The 22,891-nt window shown below is 44.7% G+C and overlaps 1 protein-coding gene across 2 annotated transcripts in view; it reads right to left on the bottom strand.

The window, feature by feature from the left end:
- Positions 1 to 22,891, bottom strand: part of WDFY4 (WDFY family member 4) — a 403,681-nt gene that overhangs the window by 312,733 nt on the left and 68,057 nt on the right. For both annotated transcript variants that reach the window (XM_023742107.1, XM_023742108.1), the window contains exons 6-11: positions 20,431 to 20,620; positions 18,564 to 18,753; positions 16,035 to 16,192; positions 10,720 to 11,172; positions 6,446 to 6,550; positions 4,834 to 5,024 (exon numbers count right to left, since the gene is read on the bottom strand). In XM_023742107.1, the coding sequence (XP_023597875.1) occupies positions 4,834 to 5,024; positions 6,446 to 6,550; positions 10,720 to 11,172; positions 16,035 to 16,192; positions 18,564 to 18,753; positions 20,431 to 20,620 (1,287 nt within the window). The remainder of the gene's footprint in view (positions 1 to 4,833; positions 5,025 to 6,445; positions 6,551 to 10,719; positions 11,173 to 16,034; positions 16,193 to 18,563; positions 18,754 to 20,430; positions 20,621 to 22,891) is intronic.

Consider the following 22,891-nt stretch of genomic DNA (forward strand, 5'->3'; position numbering starts at 1 on the left):
AATAAAACTAAACAGATTATAGTCAATCGTCTGAGTGCTGGATGACCCCTAATTCCTCCCTCTTCCCTCAAGAAACCACCTTCCAATTTTCCATTTGATCCCAGATATTGCTCAAAAGAACTCCACCATTCAAAGAGTATTGAGAGCAGATATTTTATAAAGCGAAACAATAAAACAATAGTCCTCATTATAATATGTGTCTCTCAGAGGATCTGTCCCCCCCATAATTTCTAGATTGTGTATTTTCTTCTCCTCTTGTTGGGAGGGAGGGGAAGCAGAAGAAATGGCTGTCCTTAATTGTTGCTTTGTTTGATTTATTTAATTTAGAGTCATTATCTGAAATGGGGATAATCTCATTAGAACTTAGACTGCTCTATTATTTCTTGGGATGGGGTTAATCTCATATTTGCAGAGTCATAAAGTAAAGAGTCCAAAATCCAATTACAAAGGCTTAATTTCATAGCGACTAAAGCGAAACATTTCTATCATAAAGGAAAATAAATACTGTGCTACATCGGGAAACGATTTATCAGGGGCTACGGGCCTAGGAGGAGGGTCTCCATTACTGTCATTCAACTTTGCATGATCATGCATCACGGGGCCTGGCAAGTCCGCCGAAGGGAGTAAATTTAATCAGCCGGAGTCAAAGTAATCAGGCTCAGGCTGACACATTTCAAGAAAGGTCAGCGTTAAGCACATTTTCTCATCCTTAACACAGTTACCATGCCACTGTCTCTGAGTTAGTATTCCTCCAGCTTGAATCTATAAAATGGATGTCTGCTGCAAAGCGCTAACTAGGTTAGGACTAACAGGATTTATTTCACATTCTATTATTTGTTATTCCTCATAATTTTCCATGCGTCATGCTGGAAGACTGGTGAGGTAATTCAATTATGCTCAGAGTTGAACAGCTAAATGTATATTAGCAAATCAATCTGCATTTGTGCATAACCCAATCACAGTCCCACTGGCTGGGGAGAGGAAATTCATTTGCTTGCCTTATGCTTTAACTCAGCTATCATTTGCCAGAATTAGGTGGTGAAGTTAAGTGTATTGGTATGGAAGCACCACTGAATTTTGGAAACAAATCTCTTAAGTTGGGTGTTAATGGAGGGTTTTGGAGTCCTTGAGAGGTGCAAAAGGTTAATGCATTCACTATTAACCAAAAGACTGGAGGTTTAAGTCCACCCAGAGGCCCCTTGGAAGAAAGGGCTGGCAATCTACTTCCAAAAAATTAGCAACTGAAAACCCTATGGAGGACAGTTCTACTCTGACACACACAGGGTCACCTGAGTTGGAGTGGACTCCACGGCAAGTGGTATTGTTTTCTTAAGAGCAGCTGGCTGATTCTGCCTTGGGAAGGGAAACAAAGGGGGTGGGTGACAAGGTGTGGGTGCACTTGTTAAATGGCAAACCTTTATAGGGTGGTGGGGGTACTGCCCATGCCCTTGCCTTCAGATTCCCCTGCTCCAGCACTCAGCCCCCCTCCCCGTCTTCCATTGTAAGCATAGTCCCTTGAGCAGAGTCAGCTCTCAACTTCTAAAAAGTGAGATCCAGCTCAAGACCTCATTTTACATCTTTGTAAAGTTCCAAGGAGTTCCCAGGATGATTTAGAATCAAATGTAGATCCCACATCAGATCCCAGCAAACATTCACTGGTTGCTCATGTGACTTACCGGTGGGTGTGTCTGAACAAAGTTCTTGGGCCCCGTCACTCCCCGCCACGGCCCACTGGAGCAGCAATGAGTGAACAGTCCTGGGCCTTAGAGAGCTGTGCAGCTCCTGGGCACCCCTGCGACTGCCCCACAGTGACTTGGCACCCAAGGAGAAGATGGTACACTGAGCATAGGGCATGAGTTTGTTAAATATGCTGACTCAGTATTTCTCACTTACGTGCTTTCTTGACAGTGTGATTCTGAAATGATATTGAATCTGTAAAACACCATAATGGCTTCACATTGCTAATTCTAGAAATTCAGTCCTATTACCCAAGGGCTGACACTCCAATAAGGTGCCCTGGGCTATAGAGTAGACAAGATGAACTTCCCATGAGCTAAGCAAAGCGCTCTGTTCTGTACCAGACACAAAAATACTTCTACTCTCCTAACGAAGTAAAACTAGATAAAATAAAACTTTTCTCTCTGTGGAACTGTTTGACTTTGAATATGAAAGTGTCAGACACAGACCGGGATTCCAGATGTTCAGCTGAATACCTTGGTCACGACTTCCCTCTTTCTCTCAGGATGAGGCTCAGGTGAACCAAGCTGAATTTAGACATATGAGGAAAACGCATCAAACAGCACAAAGGGGAAAGATCACCAGATGTTCGGTCACTAGTCTTAGATTCAGACTCAGTCTCACCACTGAGCAGCTGTGTGATCTTAATTCAGTCCGTGAAGCTCTCTGGATGTCTATCTCTGCTGGTAAAATAAGGAGATTGGACCACATGAATCTAAGGTCCTTCCTAACTCTGAACGTTTACTGATTCTTGATGTATCTCTCCCTGGTTCTCTCCTTTCCACATCCCTACCAGCCCCTTTACCTCACATAATCATGGGACTCAAGTGCCTTTCAAGACATTTAACTTCTCTTTTTGTTTTATATAAACAGCCATCACCGATTTTTTGGCCCTGTAATTGAATCGAGGTCCTGGATGGCACTAACAGTTTGCTCTTGACTACTAACCAAAAGGTTGGTGGTTCGAACCCACCCAGCTGCACCTCGGAAGAAAGGCCTAGTGATGTGCTTCCATAAAGATTACAGCGAAGAAAACCCTATGGAGCATAGTCCTACTCTGTAATACATGGGGTCCCATGAGCTGGAATCGACTTGACAGCAACAGATTTTTTGTTTTATCTTGTCATCATGTTGCTGTCTTGGTTTTGCATCTGTGAAGCACAATGATAACCATGGTCATGCACGGATGGCGCTGTGGGATGGCCCTCTAGGGAGGCTCACTGGGCACTGCAGGCCCAGTCCATGCGCTGGCAGGGAGCACAGCTTACGTTAAAGACTGCCATGGGCTCACCAGAGTAAAAAAGCAGGCAAAACAAACCCAACACCATTCTCCAAATGTTAGCCTGGTTTGTTCACAGATACACGTGGCTAAGCAAGGCTGATGGTTTAGCTAACTATTGGAAGTCAGAGAAACTTGGTATTTTTTAAAATTCACCAGTCATCAAAGTGTGGCCTGTTAATGACACCTGAGCATGGGTTTCATATGGCTTGTGTTGTACAAATACATAAGAGGCCACAAGGTCAAATCCCTGGGGGATATTTGCATTTACTTCTCCCAGTCCTCATAAAACAAAAGAAAAGGGATTTTTTTAAAAGACATAAACCCACAAAGACAACAGGGTGGAAAAGGAGAAACAGTAACAAAATTGTGAAAAGTGTGAGTCACAGGGATGGTGGTGATGAGATTTCTTTCTTTCTTTAACTATTTTAGGATAATTTGATGATCATTAACAATACTGTAAATGAAAAAACACATACCTCTCTCTGTTACCCAAACATGAAGTCTCAGCCTCACCTCTCCCTTCACACCCACTGTTCCAGTGACCTAGGTTGCCTCCTGTTCCTTTCCCGCGTCACGCCTACGTGACATTAACAGAGGTGTCAAGTCCTACCAGTAGGGTGACTTCCCTGCTCTGATAAAAGTCAATCAATGCAGTAGACCAGTTCTGACTGCCATGGACATGATTTTTTAATTAAAATGTGGGTTGTTTGGCAGGAATGGAAGCCCAGAGACCTGCAGTAGCAAGGAAGACAAAGAAAGCACCCTAAAGCATGAGCAGCAGAGGCAGGTGCAGACAGCGGATGAGGCATCCTGGACAGGTAATCAGCAGGTACCATGAGGGACACCTGCTCTGGGAACCTTCCTAGTCACATACGGCAGTGTTGGTCTCTCTACTGCTCTGTTCCTGCAGCCGCCTGTATACCGGGGGCATCTACCACGCTGCGCTGTGTGCACGGTCACCACTGTCTGTGCACTCCCAGATGGCAAGGCTGTGTCTCATTCAACTTTCTGTCCTGGGCACATCGGCCTGGTACGTGCTGGTGGAATAAACCATGACCGAGCAGTCAAGGCAGCTGCTGGCCACCAGCACCCCTCTCATTGTTTAGCATTGCTGGGAAGGAGCTGCCCAGCAAGCACCACTGCCAGGCACTCTCGCATCCAGATGAGTCCATGTGGCTGAGTTCTGCTCGGAGAAAACCTGACGGGGTTAAGGTGTGCCCGTGCTAGGACTGAACAAGAAAATGCCTTGTGCAATTCTCCGTGCTCTCACTCCTTCCCTGTCGGCTGAATTCCACGCCCAGGGGACAGCTGTCCCTGCATGACACCCCAATCATTGATTGCAATGTGCATAGAAAGAAACTTCTATTGTGTTAAACAACTGAGAATTTTTGGAGTCCCTGGGTGGTGCAAATAAGCCCCTGGGTGGCACAAACAGTTTATGCTCAAACACTAACTTAAAGGTTGACGGTCGAAAACCACCCAAAGCCGCTGTGAAAGAAAGGCCTGACAATCTTCTTCCGTAAAGATTACAGCCAAGTAAACGTTATGGAGCAGTTCTACTCTGTAACACGTGGAGTCAACATGAGTCAGAATCAACTCTACGGCAACAGGTTAGGTTTGGTTTTGTTTGGTTTGGGTAGTGCAATCGGTTAACACAGTCAACTCCTACCCTAAAGGTTGGTACTAAGAATATGGGACTTTCTGCTACAGCAGCTAGCTCTTCCCTACCTTATACAGAGGTTAACTGAATGAATGAATGCCGTCCATCTGCTACAAACCCAAGGGAAAGCCAGCATAAGGAAACCTGAAATCACCTTCAGAAGATCCAGTTTCAGCGGCAGCTCGCCCTGCGTGGATGAGCACAAGGCGCCCACGACGATGCTCATGTACTCCTCCGCGTTGATGACGGAGAGCTGCTCCAGGATGCTGAGCGAGGCTGCGCGGTAGCACTCGTCGTCCAGGAAGATCTTGATGAATGGCACCATGCCGTGGTCTTTCAGAACAGCTATGGGCCAGACAAACAACACGGGCTAGAGCAGGGGGGCCTGGCACCTTAGTTTCCATCACAAGGAATGGTTTTTCTTATAATTCTCGAAGTTTGTTTTGCTATATATTTATGTTTCTTTTCTGCCCATTGGTAACTTTGTTTTGTAACCTATACCCACTGTTAAATGAGAAAAGGGAAAGAGACACTGCGGAGCTAAGATTTAAAAAAGAAAAACGGCTTTCTTCTCCAGTAAGAATTCTAGTTTTAAAGTAAAAATTTATTTTTTTAAGAAATCTAAGTAATACCAACTTTTACTAACTATCCTTCTGCCTTTTATTTTCCTGTAATTCCCTAACCCAGGGTCATGGAAATTCTCTTTTCTCTGCTAAAATTGCTTTGGAAAGCAAACCAGAGTTTCAGTTAAGAACATATTTAACTCCTAAAGAGTTTTTTGGGAGAGAAAATTAAAGAAATTTGACTGGTGATATATTTTTGTTTAAAGGTTATCCTAAGAATTTCTTCCCCAGTATTGCTATTTGCAGTAATCACAGGTGTAATGAGAACTGGAAAGTAACTTGAACTTCAAATGGCATGAAGTGGATTTGAGCAGACAATTCCATAAAGCAGGATTTCTCCCAGCATGGGCCAGGTACCACCTACATGGAAATCACCTGGGAGACTTTTTACAAAGTAGATTCCTGAGCTCTACTTTGACCTACTACTCCTTAAATCTCTGGAAGTGAGGCCTAGAAATACACATTTTAATGTGCACCTTCAGGAAATCATTTGTAGACTAATGTTAGAGACCCTCTGCTATAATGAATAGTTTTCCACATTTGGTATGGATAAAGATGCCCGAAATTACCAAGCCAACTGATGTGATTCGGTTGATGCATCTGTTTCATATTATATGTGCATAATATGTCATACATATTATATATGATATATGTGCATTTATGTTATAATATCTTGTGTGCGTGTATATATATATTTTTAAGCTGGTGGTCACATGATCTTAGGAAGCCAATGAAATTTTTTTGGATGAATTGAGCTGCTAAGTCCATCATGGGCTGGGAGTGCATCAAAATTCTGTTTCTTAAAAATGACTAGCTTTCTTTGCCTGTATTTTACTCTTTGGATTAAAAAAAGCATCTTTTGTTAGTGCCGCAGGATATTAATAGATTTTTCTTGGAAAAGGGGGCACTGTGGTCTTGTAAATTTAGGAAATGCTAGAATAAGCATAGTCTTTTTGCTCCCCAACATCATTTAGCAACCTCAGGAGTAAAAAGTGTCAACTGAGGGGCCTACCAGTTTGCTGATATTCACTGAATGGAAGCTGGCCACGACACTAGCATCGGCTATTGCACAAATAAAGCCTTTGAACACCAGTTATAGATAACAAGGGAACAGTTACAGGGCCTATTTGCTGCTATCCTTACCTGCGTTCCGAACTGAGCCCTCAAGAAGCGTGGCCACAGTCCTCAGCATCAAGCAGGTGAGCTCTCTTTCTGGATCCTGAATGCCAGGAGCGGACTCTTTGTTTCCTGCCATATTTAAGAAACAATAACTAAATCTTCAAAAAGTACATGTGGTGTTATGGATTGAATTGTGTCCCCAAAAAGGTATGCTGAAGTCCTAACCCCTACACCTGTGAATGTGACCTTGTTTGGAAACAGAGTTTTTGAAGATGTTCAGTTAGGTTAACATAAGATCATGCTGGAGTAGGGTGGGTCCCAATCCTCTATGACTTTTGTCCTTAGAAAAGAAGAGCAGATGTACAGAGACAAGGAGACAGAGGAAGGACACCATGTGACGCAGCAGCTGCAAGCCAAGGATGCGTTGAGCTACCAGAAGCTGGGAGAAGAGCATGAAACAGATTCTCCCTCAAAGCCTCAGACAGAATCAACACGGCTGACACCCTGATCTCAGACTCCCAGCCTCCAGAACTGTGAGACAATAAATTTCTGTTCTTATAAGCCACCCAGTTTGTGGTGTTTTGCTACAGCAGCCCTAGGAAGCTGAAGTGCATGGTTTGACTAAAATCTCTGACTTCATTAGCTTTCAATCCTCTTAGAGGGGGAAGAAAAACCCAAACCCGTTGTCATCAAGTTGATTTCGACTCATAGCGACCCTATAGGACAGAGTAGAACTGTCCCATAGGGTTTCAAAGAAGCAGCTGGTGGATTCAAACTGCTGACCTTTTGGTTTGCAGCCAAGCTCTTAACCACTTCGCCACCAGGGCTCCAATCCTCTTAGGGAAACATGAATATAATGCTTCCATTATTCAGGAGCGTGCATCCCGATTCACAAGATGTAACCCTACCATCCGCGACAGCAGTGGTTCTCCAACATGAGCATATCAGAATCCCGTGGAGTGCTTATTGTTAACACCCAGATTCCTGGGCCCCATCTCCAGAGTTCTGACTCAGTTGATCTGGTGTGGGCTCAAATATGTGCATTTCTAACCAGCTTCTAGGGGATAGTGCTGATCAGGGGACCGTGCTTTGAAGACCGCTCCCTTATGTGAAGTCTGAAGTCCTGCCTCACGGATTTTCCTTTGGTCACTTATATCATTTGCTATTTGCATCTGGTAGGGTGGACTGGCAGCTCATGCTGGAGTCATGGAGATGCAAGAGAGAGTCTGAAACAAACAGCCATCCCCACTAGATCCGTGAGGGCAAAGCCACGCTTCCTGTGTTCACCACGGAATCCCAATGCCAGACAAGTGCCTGACACAAACTGAAAGCTCAACACATATTTGGGAAATAAACAAATCAATGAATGAATGGGTAAAACGTAGAACTTATTAACCAGGAGACAAAATATCTAAGAAACAACAATAAACATTTAACAATAGACAGCATAAAGTAAGACTGCAGCCATCAGCTCACCAAAAAGTTTCAATTCTTTTAACAATGGCCATAAGTTTGGGATAGGATTCAAAAGCAAGTCAATGTTAGATGTGTTATGGATTAAACTATGTCCCCCAAAAATATGTGTTGTGAATCCTAACCTCTATGCCTGTGGTTATAATCCCATTTGGGAATGGGTTGTCTTTGTTATGTTAATGAGACAGGATTAGTGTAAACTATACCTTGAGTCAATCTCTTTTCAGATATAAAAGAGATTAAACAGCGAGCAGAGCAGAGATGGGGGAGAGAGATGCCAAGGCACACGAAGATCACTCAAGATTAGAAGCTCAAAGAGACAAGGACCTTGCTTCAGAGCCGACGGAGAGAGAAAGCCTTCCCCTAGAGCCAGCACCCTGAATTCGGACTTCTAGCCTCCTAAACTGTGAGAAAGTAAATTTCTGTTTGTTAAAGCCACTCATTTGTGGTATTTCTGTTATTGCAGCACTGGATGGCTAAGACAGGCTGCTTTTTGGAAATGAATAGTGGTGATGGCTGCACAACATAATGAAAGCAATTAATGTCACTGAATGGTACATGTACAAGAGGTTGAAATGGTAAATTTTTTGTTATATATATACTCATCACCATAAACCATTTTTTAAAAAATCAGAAATTGACAGGGGCTTAGAGGGAGGGGAGAAGGATGAATACGTGGAGCACAGGGCATTTTTAGGGCAGTGAAACTATGCTGTATGCTGTATAATGGTGGACATATGGCATTATGCATTTGTCAGAAATTCATACGACTGTACAACAAAATGAGTGAACCCTAATGTAAACTATGAATATTAGTTAATTAGTTGAACAAATGTACCACACAAACGCAAGATGTTAATAACAGGAGAAACTGTGGTAGGGGTGGGGTAGGATATATGGGAACTCTCTGTACTTTCTGAAAAATTTTTCTGCAAACCTGAACTACTCTAAAAAATAAAGCCTATTAAATTAAAAATAAAAAAGCAACACATAGGTAAGATAACACAGAAACACTGGACAAAAAGACTGTAAGGATTTCTCATTTAAACGCCAAGGAAAGATGGGAATATAAAATTTTAACTTTGTCTGTGATGGATTTAAGGCAAGAAGTCATGAGCAACAGAAGGAAGAGATGGCCACATACTCGCTGGGACCTGGCCCAGAGGCCGGAGCACTCAGAGCCTTCTGGGAGCACCCTCATCCTCAGCCCTCATCCTACTTGCAAACAAGCCTGGGGAGGGCCTGGCTCATCCCTGACCTCCCAAAGGTGTCGAAGGTCCTCCTGAGTGTCCATTTCAGTCTCCTCGGCAGTAGCACAGAACCTACAGGGGTAAGGTGGCAAACATTTCTTGGAGCACCTTAAGCCTGGCACAGCAATGGATCCTTTTTCAGATATTATGTTATTTAACTCTCCCCACATTTCCATAATGTAGATATTATTACTCCCACTTACAGTGGCAGGCACAGGCTCAGAGAGCTTAGCTAAGTTGCTCAGGGCCGTTCAGCTCCTAAGTGACTCAGCCAGGATCCCAGCCCAGAGCTCTCTGGCTTTCATGCTCACATTCTCTCTTTCAACTTCTTCCTCTAGAGAGGCCCAAGAAGTAGACAGATGGATGACTTTGGCAGTGTCTTAAATAGAATTCCAAAAGTGCAGCAGCCCTTCCAGCCAGTGCAGAGGGCAGAGAAGAGGCAGGAAGCAGGGAGGGACAAGTGGACAGACACATGCATCGGGTGTCCCTCCTTCAGGCTGGTATGCCAGAGGCAGGTGTAGGCAGATCGGAGGAAAGACAAAAGGGACAGGGAAAGGGTCTTCATACCCTTCTTCCTATTTGAACTCAGCAGAGATGAGGGTTTCAGAGGATTACACGGAGTCCCTGGGTGGTGCAAACAGTTAATGTGCTTGGCTGCTAACCAAAAGGCTGGATGTTTGAGTTCACCCAGAGGCACCGTGAAAGAAAGGCTTGGTGATCTACTTCTGAAAAATGAGCCATTGAAAACCCTATGGAGCACAGGTCTACTTTGACACACATGGGGTCACCATGAGTCAGAGTCAGCTTGAGGGCAAATGATTACTGGTGGCCCCAGCAGGGTGTATGGCACATGGTGTAGTTAGGCAGCCCAGGCCAGCATCCTGCATCATTTTGTGCTCCTGCATGGATGGAAGGAACCCTAAATGCCCTGCAGGGGAGGCAGAGGCCACAGAGGTTGAGAGGCATGGGGTAGGGGCAGAGGTAGGGGTGATGGGACCTTGCTAAGGAGCCACTGTGTACAGCCCAGCCGGTGTACAGGGTTTGGCCAAGATTCAAACGGCAACAAAACCCTGGTGGTCCAGACTCCAAGTAGAAGACCATCAAGCCCCAACTGCACCAGATGAACAAGGCAGCTGTATCCCAATGACCCCAGCAGGCCCCAGAGAGCCCCAGGCCTCTCTGAGCTCCCCTCCCCTTTGTGTCAATGAAGACTTGTTGGGCTCTCTGCTCCCCCCTACCCCTGCCCCATCTATATGTCCAGGCAACAATGGAGCAGGAGATTTCTGAGCCCAGGAGACCTGTTTAAAGGGACACTCACCTCTGCATGAGAAACATCAGGTCAGTTATAGAACATAAGGAGGCACCTTTTCTTTGTACCTCTGAGAAGTAGCACTGGGAAGACATGTTCCCCCCCAGGGGTATCTTCTTTGGCCCTCACAGTGCCCGGTGACATGGGCACCATCATTGTCCCTGTTATGTTGATATGTGGAGGGGGCACACAGACCCAGACCTAGCTAACACTCACCCCAAGCGGTTTGCCAACCCCCCCCCCTCCCCGGTGCTCCTCAGCCACACCTGACTTCCTCATGATCTTGGCTCGCTTCCTCAGCTGGGCCAGCAGCAGGCCCAGGAGCCCTGAGTCCCGGAAGATGTCGGTGAATAATAGGTCTCCGCCTGTGATCCTGTGGATGCTCTGCAGGGCCACAAGGGTGCAGGGTGACTCAGGGTTCTCCTTGATCAGGCGCTGAACTTTCCGCAGGATTTCATGGGGCACATAGTACAGCTCAAACACCAGAGCCTCCAGCAACTGGAAGAACTGCATCTGCACCGGGACTGGTTTCAGGTGCAAGAGCTCCACAAACTGCGAGATAGGCTGCAGGGTCCACTCCAGCAGGAAGAAGTTGTGTGCGTTCCAGGTCCACATGGTTTTGATGGCTGACAAGACTTGTGAGCAGAGGAGAAGGTCATTGGCTTTGTGGAAGACATTCTGCAGGACTTGGAAGGCCTGAAGATTCTTAACAGTTGCCCCTGAAGATGAAAAAAAAGAAAAAGATCCTGAAGGTCATCTTTCCTGCCTACGTCCAGAAATTAGGAAATTACATTAGAAGATTCTATTTTCTAGCTCCTGGGGATAAAAGTCTATCAGAAAAGTCAACTTCCCATGGTGTGAGTAAAGCTAAAGCTACATTGCCCAAAATGTGGTGGTGTCTAATGAAGCACTTGAAATGTGACTGGTCTGAACTGAGATGTGCTTTCCACATATATATGCGTGCATGTATACGTATATAATATATTATATGCAACATGGAGTCCCTCGGTGGTGCAAATGGTTAATGAACTTGGTTGCTAACCAAAAGGTTGGAAGTTCAAGTCCACCCAGAGGCACCTTGATAGAAAGACCTGGTGAGCTACTTCTGAAAAATCAACCATTGAAAACCCTTTGGAACACAATTATATTGTAACACACATACAGGAAGTTTCCCTGAGTCAGAGTCAATTCAGCAGCAACTGGTATATATAACGAGTATAATATATATTAATAATAATAATATATTACTTTAACCTGTTTCTTTTTATATTTTTTAATATGGCTACTAGAAAACTTCAAATTACATGTGGGGGGCAGAGCAAAACAGTGAAGTGAGTGGATGCTCCCGTTTACTCCTTCAGCAACTAATCCACTGAACAATGAATAAAAACAAGCACAGACTGAGATCTCAGATCTCCAGATGGCAGTTAAGTTATTGGAGAGTTGGAGTGAGTCCAGAAGTAGGGGAGAGGAGGAGCAAGGACGGCACAGAAGCTGGGAGAATATACCCACTAACATCGGGGACACTCACTCATCACAGACATTTTGAGATGGGGCTAGGGAACACAGAAAGGGAGCTAATCTGAGGAAGCTAGAGCCCAATTTTTTAAGGTGGTGTAAATTGACTCTGGGAGTTAGTGGGCTGTGCAATTGGGAGGGGATGAAGGAAGATTGTGGTGCTGCAAGAGAGTGCTGTTGAATCTCTCTGAGGCCCGAGATGGATGGGCACTAGGACCTGGAGGAACTTCAAGGGCAGCAGGGTGAGGGGAATACTTCAGATTGACAGGCAACACAGAGGAAAATGGCTGGCTTTGACCCTACAGCAGGACATCATGGGAGAGCATGTGCAGGGGCACCTGTAAAGGAAAGACATATAGAGACCCCCAACTTCACCACAGGAAAGTCGAGCCCCACTGCTTATGTCAGCATCTATGACCAGCTAAATCCTCCCCCTCTCCTGTGCATGCATATTGAATTCCAGAGATCAAGCATGCAGAGCTCCTGAATCAGCACTGGGAAAAAAGCTAAGGATAAGAGTGCCTGTCAGTGGTTCTAAGGAAAAGATACCAAGCCCACTGCCCGTAAGTCAATTCTGACTCATAGAGGCCCTATGGGGTGGAATAGAGCTGCCCCATGGTGGCGGGTGGGGAGGGTCTCAGGGCTGTGAGTCACTGTGGAGGTGGGCTGCTGCATTCTTCTTCCATGGAGTGGCTGGTGGGTGCAGGCCCCAGCCTTTCGGTTGGGAGGGGGTGGTTGGCTGCTGTGCTACCAGGATACCCAGTCAGAAAAATTCCCCACAAAAACCAGAATATAAAGTAAAAAAAAGATAAGAAAATGGCCCGAGTTCAACAAAAAATAGTAAAACACACAAAATCACAAGAGAAGAAGGACAAATCAAAAGTAAAACTTGAAGAAGAGGAAAATTCTCCTATGGAGGCCTGTCTAACACAAAGAATTGATCATTTTCAGACTACAGTGGTAATTATGTTTGAAGAAAGCAAAAAACACACAAACTAGAGGAGATCAGGAAACAAATGGAGAAACAAAATGAGAGACTCAACAAAGAAACTGAAAACATCAAAAAAAAACTACTGGAACTGAGGAATAAAGCAACTGAATTAGAAACAGCAAGAGAAACACTTAACAATAGTATCAAACAGACAGAAGAGAGAATAAACAAATTAGAAGACAAAATAACTGAACTTATCAAGTCTCAAGAGAAACAAGAGAAAAGAACAAAGAAAAGTGAACAAACCCAAAAGGAAATACAGGATTCAATTAAGAAATCTAACATTAGAATTTTTGGAATCTCAGAGCATCATGACAACAATAAAGGCATAGAAACAATTTTCCAAGAGATAATCAGAGAGAATTTCTCAGACCTGCACAGAGAACCAAGCCTGCAAATTCAGGAAGCTACAAGAACACCAATCAGAAGAGACACAAAAAGATTAACTCAGCACCATATTCTGATAAAATTCTTGAAAACCAAAGACAAGGAGAGAATTCTGAAAGCAGCAAGAGAAAAATGCAACATAACATACCAAGGGCGTTTCGTAAGAATCAGTGAGGAATTCTCCCCAGAAACTCTAGAGGCCAGACGACAATGAAGTGACGTATATACAATACTGAACAAAAACGATTGCCAACCAAGAATTCTTTGCCCTGCAAAGTTGTCATTCAAAAACAAGGGGGAAATCAAGACATTTTCAAACAAACAGAAGCCCTGGGAATTTGCTACTGCTAGACAAGCTTTGCAAGTACTACTCAAGAGAGTACTCCAAATGGAAAGACAAGAGTATAAAATAAATATTCATATCTATACACAGGAAATTAAGTAAATAATGAGAGATCTCAAAAATGCAAATACATGGACAATCATAAGGATCAAGTATATGATATTTTCAGGGAATAAACTCAGAAATTAAATCCCACAAACAATACAATATCAAGTTTGTAAGAAATAAGCACAAAGTAAACTTATCAAATATAGGTTGTATATTGATGTGAATGGAGACAGACTAATAAAAGCGGGGGAGGGAGGAGCATATCAGGAATAGATTTATCATGTTAAGATTGTATGTTAACTGTTTTTCATGTTAAACATTGTTATAACTGTAAGTTGTATAATGTAATATATGTGGTAACCACTAAGAAATCACCAAGAAAAAACATTCGGAAGAAAGCAAAAAGCTCATCACAAAAAATCAGCCAAATACAAACAAAAATTTTTAAAAATCATAATAAAAAACAAAGAAGTTACAAAACACTTAAAAAACAAACAGCAAAATGAGTGAGGTAGACACTTCGTTTTCAGTAATAACCTTATATGTAAATGGTCTAAATGCCCCATGCAGACGAGTGTTTGAACACATATGGATGTGTACAGGCATATCGGTATGTGGGTAGGTACAGCTGTATACATAGGTGAGAACAGATTGAGGTATCTGTAACTGTGTGTAAATACAAATATGTGGGTACAGGCACATATATTCATTGAAGACACAAATATGGATACTCCACAGATATAACCAAACACCTTCCAAGATTGGTTTTCTGGGTTTGAAAGTTTAGGATTGTAATATCATGGGACAACTCAGTCAATTGGCATAATATACTTCACAAAAATCATGATCTGCATCCTAGTGAAGTGTGTAGTATCTGGGGTCTTAAAACCTTATGAGCAGCCATCTAAGACACAGCTATGGGTCTCTGCTCACCAGGAGCAAAAGAGTACGAAGGGACCCAGAAGCTCAGAGAAGAAACAAGTCTACAGGGGCCACAACATTATCCACCCTGAGACCAGAACAACTAGATGGTGCCCAGCTACCACCACTGACTGTTCTGACTGGGGACACAATAGATGATCCTTGATAGAATGAGAGAAATATGTGGAGCAGAACTCAAATTCTTATTTTGAAAAAAAAGGCAGACAAACTGCATCAGTAGAGAACAGAGGACTCCCTGACACTACACCCTGAGACACTCTTTAAACCTAGAACTGGGCCTATCCAGAGATCACATTTTAGCAAAATAGCTGATTGGCACACAAAATAAAGGATATTACCTGTAAGGTCAGTGCACTACTTAAAAACCATCAGTATAAGACCAAAAGGTCAACAATTACCCAAAAGCAAAGATGAGAAGATAAGGGGGCAGGGAAACTAGAGTACTGGAAATGGAACAAACAGAACACAATTAAAGAGAATGTTGACACATTGTGATAAATGTAGCTAATGTCAATGAACAAGTTGTGTGTTTCAAAATGGGACCCTAATTTGCCGTGTAAACTTTTACCAAAAACTCAGTAGAACATATATTTTTAAATTACATATGGGGCTCACATATATTTTCATTAGACAGCGCTGGGCTAGAGGATTGCTTTCAATCAATTAAAATCAAATGATGTTAAAAATTGCTAAGCAAAATCAGTTTCATTTCTAGAAAAGCTGTTGAATAAATATGCTTTTCTCTGCGAAGGGCCCCCTAACTCACCCAAGCAGAGTAGATCCTCCCTACCTGGTGTCCTCACTGTGCCCGATGCATCCACTGAGCCGCTTATTGAGCATTTCTGTGCTCTCTGGGCAGAAAGCATCAATGCACATTGATTGAGGAACTCAGTCAATCAATAATCAATATCTCAAAGTACTGAGAAAGCAGTGACTCTGACCCTGGGGCTATTTCAGGGTCATCTGTCCCCATCATGTAAGCAAATGTTACACAGTAAGTCATACAAGAGGAGGTCCTGGGTGAGTAGAGATCAGTGGCCTCCTCCATTACTTTAGTTTATTATCTTTGACTTTATTAAGTAAAAGTTTCCTCTAACTCACATCCAAGACAAACTTTCTCACTGCACAAAGCTGAGGTTGGGCATCTGGAAAAATTTGTGAGGGAGAGATTTTAAATCCATAGATAATCTCCCCAAATGTTACAACAGAATCAGACCCTACTGAGCATTGACAAGTGCAAAATGTTTTTGTTTTTGTTTTTCTGCACAAAGATTCAGGAAAAGACCAGTGTGGCCTTGTCAAGGCACAACATCAGCTGTTGCAGGTCGATCAGAGACCCAAGAAGGACCTACCAGAAGCCTCGTGATGGAACTTGAAGCCTTCACGTTGCGGGTAAGTGATGCTGTCAAACACCTTCAGCTCCGACCTTCCACAGGTGGTCAGCCACATCACCAGCCTGAAGAGCTCCTCCACGTGGGGGTCCGTCTCACTCTGGGACAGCCCATCATACCTGTGGGGACAACAAGTCCAGCTCCCTGGACTTCTTGCACAAAGCAGCCAAGTTTGCTGTAGTGTTTCTCACAGGGAGCAGAAGCAATGAAGTTGAAGGACCCTGGGAAAGACCCCAAAGGTCTCACCCCAGAGGCAACTCAGCAACAAAAGGCAAAAGGGTGCCCTGGATGAGCTTCACTTTGTTTCCAAACATCAGTCTTAAATCTAAAGCTGCAGCATCTACTTATTACTTCCCAGGGCTGGATGCCCCAAAGGCCCACGCTCAGGGGGACTAGCAGAGCCGGGGAACCGCAAAAACAATAGAGGTAATACTTTTATAGAGCAACAAAGTAGACATCATGGAGGGGGAAAGAAGACTTTATCAGACTTCTTTATGCTTATTTTCAGGTTGAGTATTGTTTATATTTTTAGCTACTGATGGGTAGGTGGGCTACCTTGCTCTTCTCATTGTGTAGACCTCTAAAGATTGATTTTAGCTCTGCCATTTCAAGAGTCATAGTGCTTTCAGTGTGACTTCAGTTAAGGCAAAAGAAAAACCAATGGGCCAAAAAGGGTCCTTCCCAACACTCCTAGGAACAACATCATTTCTGGAGTAAATGAATCACTCATTTAGGCAAAGAAATATTAAGAACTGCTAAAGCACAATCCTCCATGGTCAAAATAGCCAGGAAATGGTGGCCCAGACAAATGTAAAATGTGCAATAGGTTAGTCAGAGTGCTCCTTGGAAGCAAGGATGGTGAGACTACATCTTACATACTTTGGACATGTTGTCAGGAGGGATTAGTCCCTGGAGAAGGACATCATGCTTGGTAAAGTAGAAGGTAAGTGAAAAAGAGGAAGACCCTCAACGAGATGGATTGACACAGTGGCTGCAACAATGGCCTCAAACATAACAACGATTGTGGGCATGACCCAGGACAGGAAAGTGTTTTGTTCTGTTGTACACGGGGTGTCCATGAGTCGGAACCAACTTGATGACATCTAACAACAACAACAACAGCACCCCTTTGGAGGAAGTCTTTCTGGGTGTTGCCATTTAATCACATCATTTTGGAGGCTGGAGGACTTCAGACCCTCATCCAAGTCCCCTCCTCTAGACTCTGAGTGTCTCTGTACTGAAATCAGTGAGGTGTAGTGGTAAGCTACATCCCCATAGAGTAGGGTTTCTGATAGTCACTGAGCAAAGCCCAAAGGAGCACATTTGGCCAGGCCCTTAAGAAGCTTCCCCAAGATCAGTGGAAGAGTTTGGACCATCAGGGAGCTTCTTTACTTTCCATTCCTTGGCTCTATCCAATCCTGGGACCCAAACTGAAGATGGAATGTAAGTCAAGGTAGAGGTAATAACCCAGCAGAAGTGTCTTCTTCATTTGGGTTTCCCATGAGACAAGTATTTGAGAGTGAGTAACTTATTTGGGAGTTGATCCCAGAAAATACTGGTAGGAGAGGTCATGAGAAATAGAGAATAGAAGGAAGCCAATATAGGAGCTTTAACAAGCAAGTACACATTGGGCAACAGGAGCATAATTCTTACGGGGAACTTTAGGAGACAGTGTAGAGCTATCTCACCCAAGGGGCAAATTTGCTGGGTATTTATCCATCATCTCCTGTCAGTCATTGGCTGAGGGATGCTCCTGGGGGTTGTTAATTTCCTGGCACCTCCAGCCCCCACCAAGCACCCAGCAGAGCAGGTTATAGCAGTGTCACACAGAGATGCAGGTTCTGACTGGTGGAAGTCAAGTTGGTCAGCATGAAGATGGAACATGCCAAGGGGATCTGTGTAGGACACCAACTGGACTTGGTAAAACTACCATCAGCCTTCAGCGAAATATTGGTTCTCCAGTAAAGAGATCCCCAAACTTGGCTGCACACTGAATTTGTTAGCTGCCATCAAGATGGCAACCCCATGCACAACAGAATGAAACACTGCCCGGTCCTGCACTATCCCCATGATCAGTAACAAATCAGACTGTTGTGCTCCACAGGGTTTTCAATGGCTAATTTTTGGAAGTAGATCACTAGGCCCTTCTTCCTAGTTCATCTTAGTCTGGAGGCTCCACTGAAATCTTGTTCATCATCATAGCAACACACAAGCCTCTACTAACAGAAAGGTGCTGGCTGTTCATGAGGTGCATTGGCCAGAAATCAAACCTGAGTCTCCCACATAAGAGACAAGAATCCAACCATTGAATCATCAATGTGTCACATTGAATTATTTTGCAATTAGAGATCTCCCTGGCCACGTCCTATGGAGATGTGCATTTCAGAAGATGTACTGAGAAGCATCACTGTCTTCTTCCAAAGCCCCCAATAACTGAGAACCTATGCTCTGGCAACTCTGTTTTGTCCCCAACCAAGTACAGCCACTTACCGAAGCAGTACTTTGAGCAGCAGAGGGTAGCCCCCCCCATTCTCGAACTCCAGGAGCAAAGCTGAGGAGATGGGGTAGGAATCCTTCACGAAGCCCAAGACGAGGCCCACAGCCTCGCTCACCTCTGGAGCCGGGAACATGTCTGCAAGCTTGGAGAGGTTCTGGAGGGAAATCTTAATACAATCCATGGCTGTCAGAGGAAAACACACCCCATTCAGTTCAGAAGCAATAGCACTCCCCTCCAAAATCCAAATCAAACCAGTTGCCGCTGGGTCAGTTCTGACCATGGCCTATGCCACATGTGTCAGAGTAGAACTGTACATAATCAACCACTGAAAACCCTACGGAGCACAGCTCTCTCCTCATCCCCCTTTAAGCTGCATATCAGGAAGTGAATGAGAATAAATTCAAGCATTTTTCTGCTGACTCTTGGATCAAAGAAGTTTCCCCCACGACAAGTGTCATCCTGAGAGCCACGCTCTGCATGCCCAGATGACAGCAGGAGAAACAGAAAAAAGGAAGGCAGTGACTTAGCTGTCAACTCTTAATTCCCAGCACGCAGGAGCATACAAGTCTGTTAGGTAATTAGATGTAAAACAAAAGACTGAGCATTGAGGGCCTGGCCTCATCAAGTGCTTTAAACTGTGGCCCACACCTCATCCCAGGGCTCCATCCATCAGTTACAGGAGGGGACAGGCCTGTTTGATTCTCCAGCTGTCACAGGAGGCCCCAGGAAGGAGATAACCATGGGGAAAGTGTTTGTGGACAAGCAGGTCACATTGGCAAGCTCGGACACCCCCTATCCCCAGAAGACGCCAACTGGTTAGCCCAAGGCATGGACCGCTGTGTTCCCAATAGGCGCCTTAACTGGTGGAGCCAAGGAAATGTCGTAGTGGTCAGGGGAAAGGTGAGCTGAAACGAACCTTCCTCAGAATGTTCTCCTTGGAGCCAGCCTGCCTGCCCCGCATTGGGCCAGCAGCTGAAAGGAGGCCAATAACCCATTCCTGAGATTCTATGAGCCTCAGTGGGCTCCACACTCCTCAGCATTACCTCAGGCCCTGGGGAGGCAGATGATGGGAAGGCATGCCCTTGGTACTGCTAACAGAACTGACTTCCTAAGTGTCTTGCCTTTGGTCAAACCCAGGTAATGATGACGTGATACTAACACCTGTGTGCACTCACCATGTGCCAAGCACTGTCTAAGCCCTTTGAATATATCAACGCAATTAATCTTCACAGCAATCCAATGAGATCAGCAGTATTACTACTTCCATTAGACAGCCGAGAGGATGGGTGATGAAGTGCCCAAGGTGGCTCTGTTGTGAGGAGCAGAGCTGAGTCCACACCCATGTCTAGGTCCAGAGGCCATGGCCTTAACCCCTGCACATGCTGTCCCTGAGCAGAACCTGAGGCACCTGAATTGGGAATCTCCAGGTTTGATATTTGATTTGGCAAATTACTTCACTGCCCTTAATCTCAGGTTTCTCCAATGCAAAACAGTAATCTATGTCTATCTCAAAAAAACCAATGAGATAACATAAAAGTGGGCCCAGGACCCTGTCTTTTTCATAGTAGCCAAGTAGTGAGTGAGTTTACCCTTCCCCTCCCTCTTCCAATGAAACATCAAGATGAATAATAAAAGCAATTTTATGAATGGAGCATGCAGTGTAGGGTCATCTACAGGACACAGTTGGGCATCAATGAGAGACCCGCTCATTCATCTCTCCTCTAGTCCCGTATAGACTCTATACTGATGCTGCGAGACAATCTCTTGGTCTCATAGGAAGTAGGCCCAGTCCTTGCCCTAAGAGTATAAGGAAAGCTCTTGCATGGCCTGCAGCCCACACCTGGTCTCCTGGGGACTTACCCTGCAGGTACTGGATGATACTAAGGTTCTGGGTCTTGGAGATTGCTCTCAGCACGCAGAAGGTGGGCTCTTTCCAAAAGCAGCAGCTGTGCTCCCGAAGACAGGTCGTGGCAATGAGTAGAGACTGGAGTTCGGTTCCCGAGACAAGTCCTTCCAGACCCTGAGACTCACTGCAAATGTTGAGCAACATCTGGGGTGGAGGGTGGGGAGAAGCCAAGGAGACTCCGGTTAGGAAACCGTCTTTCTGTGATGGATCATTCCCTGCTTTTCTGGAGTAGTGATGGCCATGCCTCAGCAGGAGGGACAGTGTTGTGCATGGTAACCTCTGCCCTAGGCCAGCATGGTGCACAGTGCACAGGGTAACAGGGCTTGGGGCTCAAATCTGAACTTACAATCCCTGTACAAGTAGTTGTTATCCTTTCCAAATCAGCAGAACACAGAAATAACTGACTTAGAGGGGTGTCTTTTTATATAGAAAGGCAGCAAAGCGGTGTCAACAATTAATGTATAGCAATAACTGGGCACAAGTGCTATTTAAAAAGAGAGATGTGTTCTTGTGTCCCTGACTAGCACGCAAACTCTACTTCTCCATAAGATCCTGAGAGTTATCCTATAACCTTCTGCTATAAATTGAATCGTGTCCCCCCAAAATTTATGTTGAAGCCCTAACCCCTAGTACCTGTGAACCTGACCTTGTTTGAAAATAGGGTCTTTGAGATGTTATCAGTTACTATGAGGTCATACCAGAGCAGGGTGGGTCCTAATCCAATCTGAGTGGTGTTCTTATAAACAGAAGAGGCGCAGAGAGACAGACAGAGGAAGGAAGGCTACATGAAGATGCAACTACAAGCCACAGACCACCTGGAGCTACCAGAAGCTGACAGAGACAAGAAGGGATCCTCCCCTAGAGCCTTCAAAGACAGCATGGCCCAGGCCTAAATTAAGACTTCTGGTCTCCAGAACTGTGAGACAATAGATTTCTGTTCTTACAAGCCCCCCAGTTTGTGGTTCTTTGTTACAGTGGCTCTGGGACACCAAGACCCCTCCTAACTGGGCTCCTGGTCCCCACCAATCCAGTCTCCCAGTGGCTACCAGAGGGACTTCCAACATCTTCCTCTCCAATCAGGATAAAATCCAGACTAGCTAACATGGCTTGCAGAGTCCTGTGTGCACTAGCCCTGCCTCCTTTCTGACTGTCTCCTATAGCTCTCCCTTGGGCTCTTGGGGCTCCAGCCACCCTGACCTTCTTCCAGTTTGACAAATATCTTGAGCTCCTGCAGTTGAAATCTGTTAGCCCTGTCTGGCCTGGCAATATAGTCAAAGCTGAACAGCAGGGAGCTAGGCTACGGACCACACTTTCTAGCCTCCCTGGCAGGTAGGTGGGGCCAATGTGATGAAGTTCTCACCTTGTCTCACCTGCTCCCTTGACCTGGATGGCCTTCTCTTTTCCTCCTCCATCTCAACCAGGCCAGGCCATCTCTCTGATTCCTTGTCAACCTCAAGTCTCTGATTAAATGTTATGTACTCAGGATAGCCTCTGTTTATTCTGTAATATAACCAGGCCTCCTTCTCATAATTTCCCAGCATACCTTTGACTTCTCTTTCACAGAACTTAAAAAATTGGTAACTACACATTTATTCATATGATCATTTGTCACTGTCTGGCTCTGCTGGCTAACTGTAGCCTCTAGGAGTGAGGGCATTGTGCTCAATGCTGTGACCCCTTGGTGGGTGCTCAGTATATATTTATTGACCGAAACAACAAAAACCCTTCTGGAACACGGATACAGTCCATCACCTATGGCTCACATTCCTCCCCAGCAGACTGAAAGGACCATGGAGACAGAGGCCTGTGCCCACTCAGTGCAGGGCACAGGAGAGCCCTGGGACAGCGGTTTGCTAAAGTACCAAGGGCTGTGCCCTGGCCACCACTTACAGTGTGATTAAATATGGACGAATAACACCTGGTGTCCAACAATGCAGCTTAGGTGGTAACCCACTGTTACGGAATGAATTATGTCTCCCCAAAATAGGTGCTGGAATCCTAACCCCTATTCCTGTGGATGGAATCTAATGTAATGTAATCATCTTCCATAATGCAATCTAATGTTACATAATCAATCAATCAGTTGAGGTGATACCTAATCACTTCTGAGTTACATAGATCCAGAGACACACATGTACAAATGGGGAAAGATGAATGCTGTAGAAGGATCGTTTACAAGCCAAGGACCCAAGGAACACCCAGGGCTGCCTACAAGGAAGGAATCAACACAGCCAAGACCCTGATTTGGACTTTTAGCCTCCCAAACCGTGAGAAAATAAATTTCTGTTCTTCAAAGCCACCTACTTTCATTGTTTCTGTTACGGCAGCACTAAGAAACTGAGACACCCATCTTAAGTGGTATCAGCCAGAATGCATGTGACACTAACTGGTGATGATGATTGTGGCTTGAGAATC

The sequence above is a fragment of the Trichechus manatus genome, unplaced genomic scaffold (assembly GCF_000243295.1).
Source record: "Trichechus manatus latirostris isolate Lorelei unplaced genomic scaffold, TriManLat1.0 scaffold00200, whole genome shotgun sequence".
In the NCBI taxonomy this organism is placed as follows: Eukaryota; Metazoa; Chordata; class Mammalia; order Sirenia; family Trichechidae; genus Trichechus; species Trichechus manatus.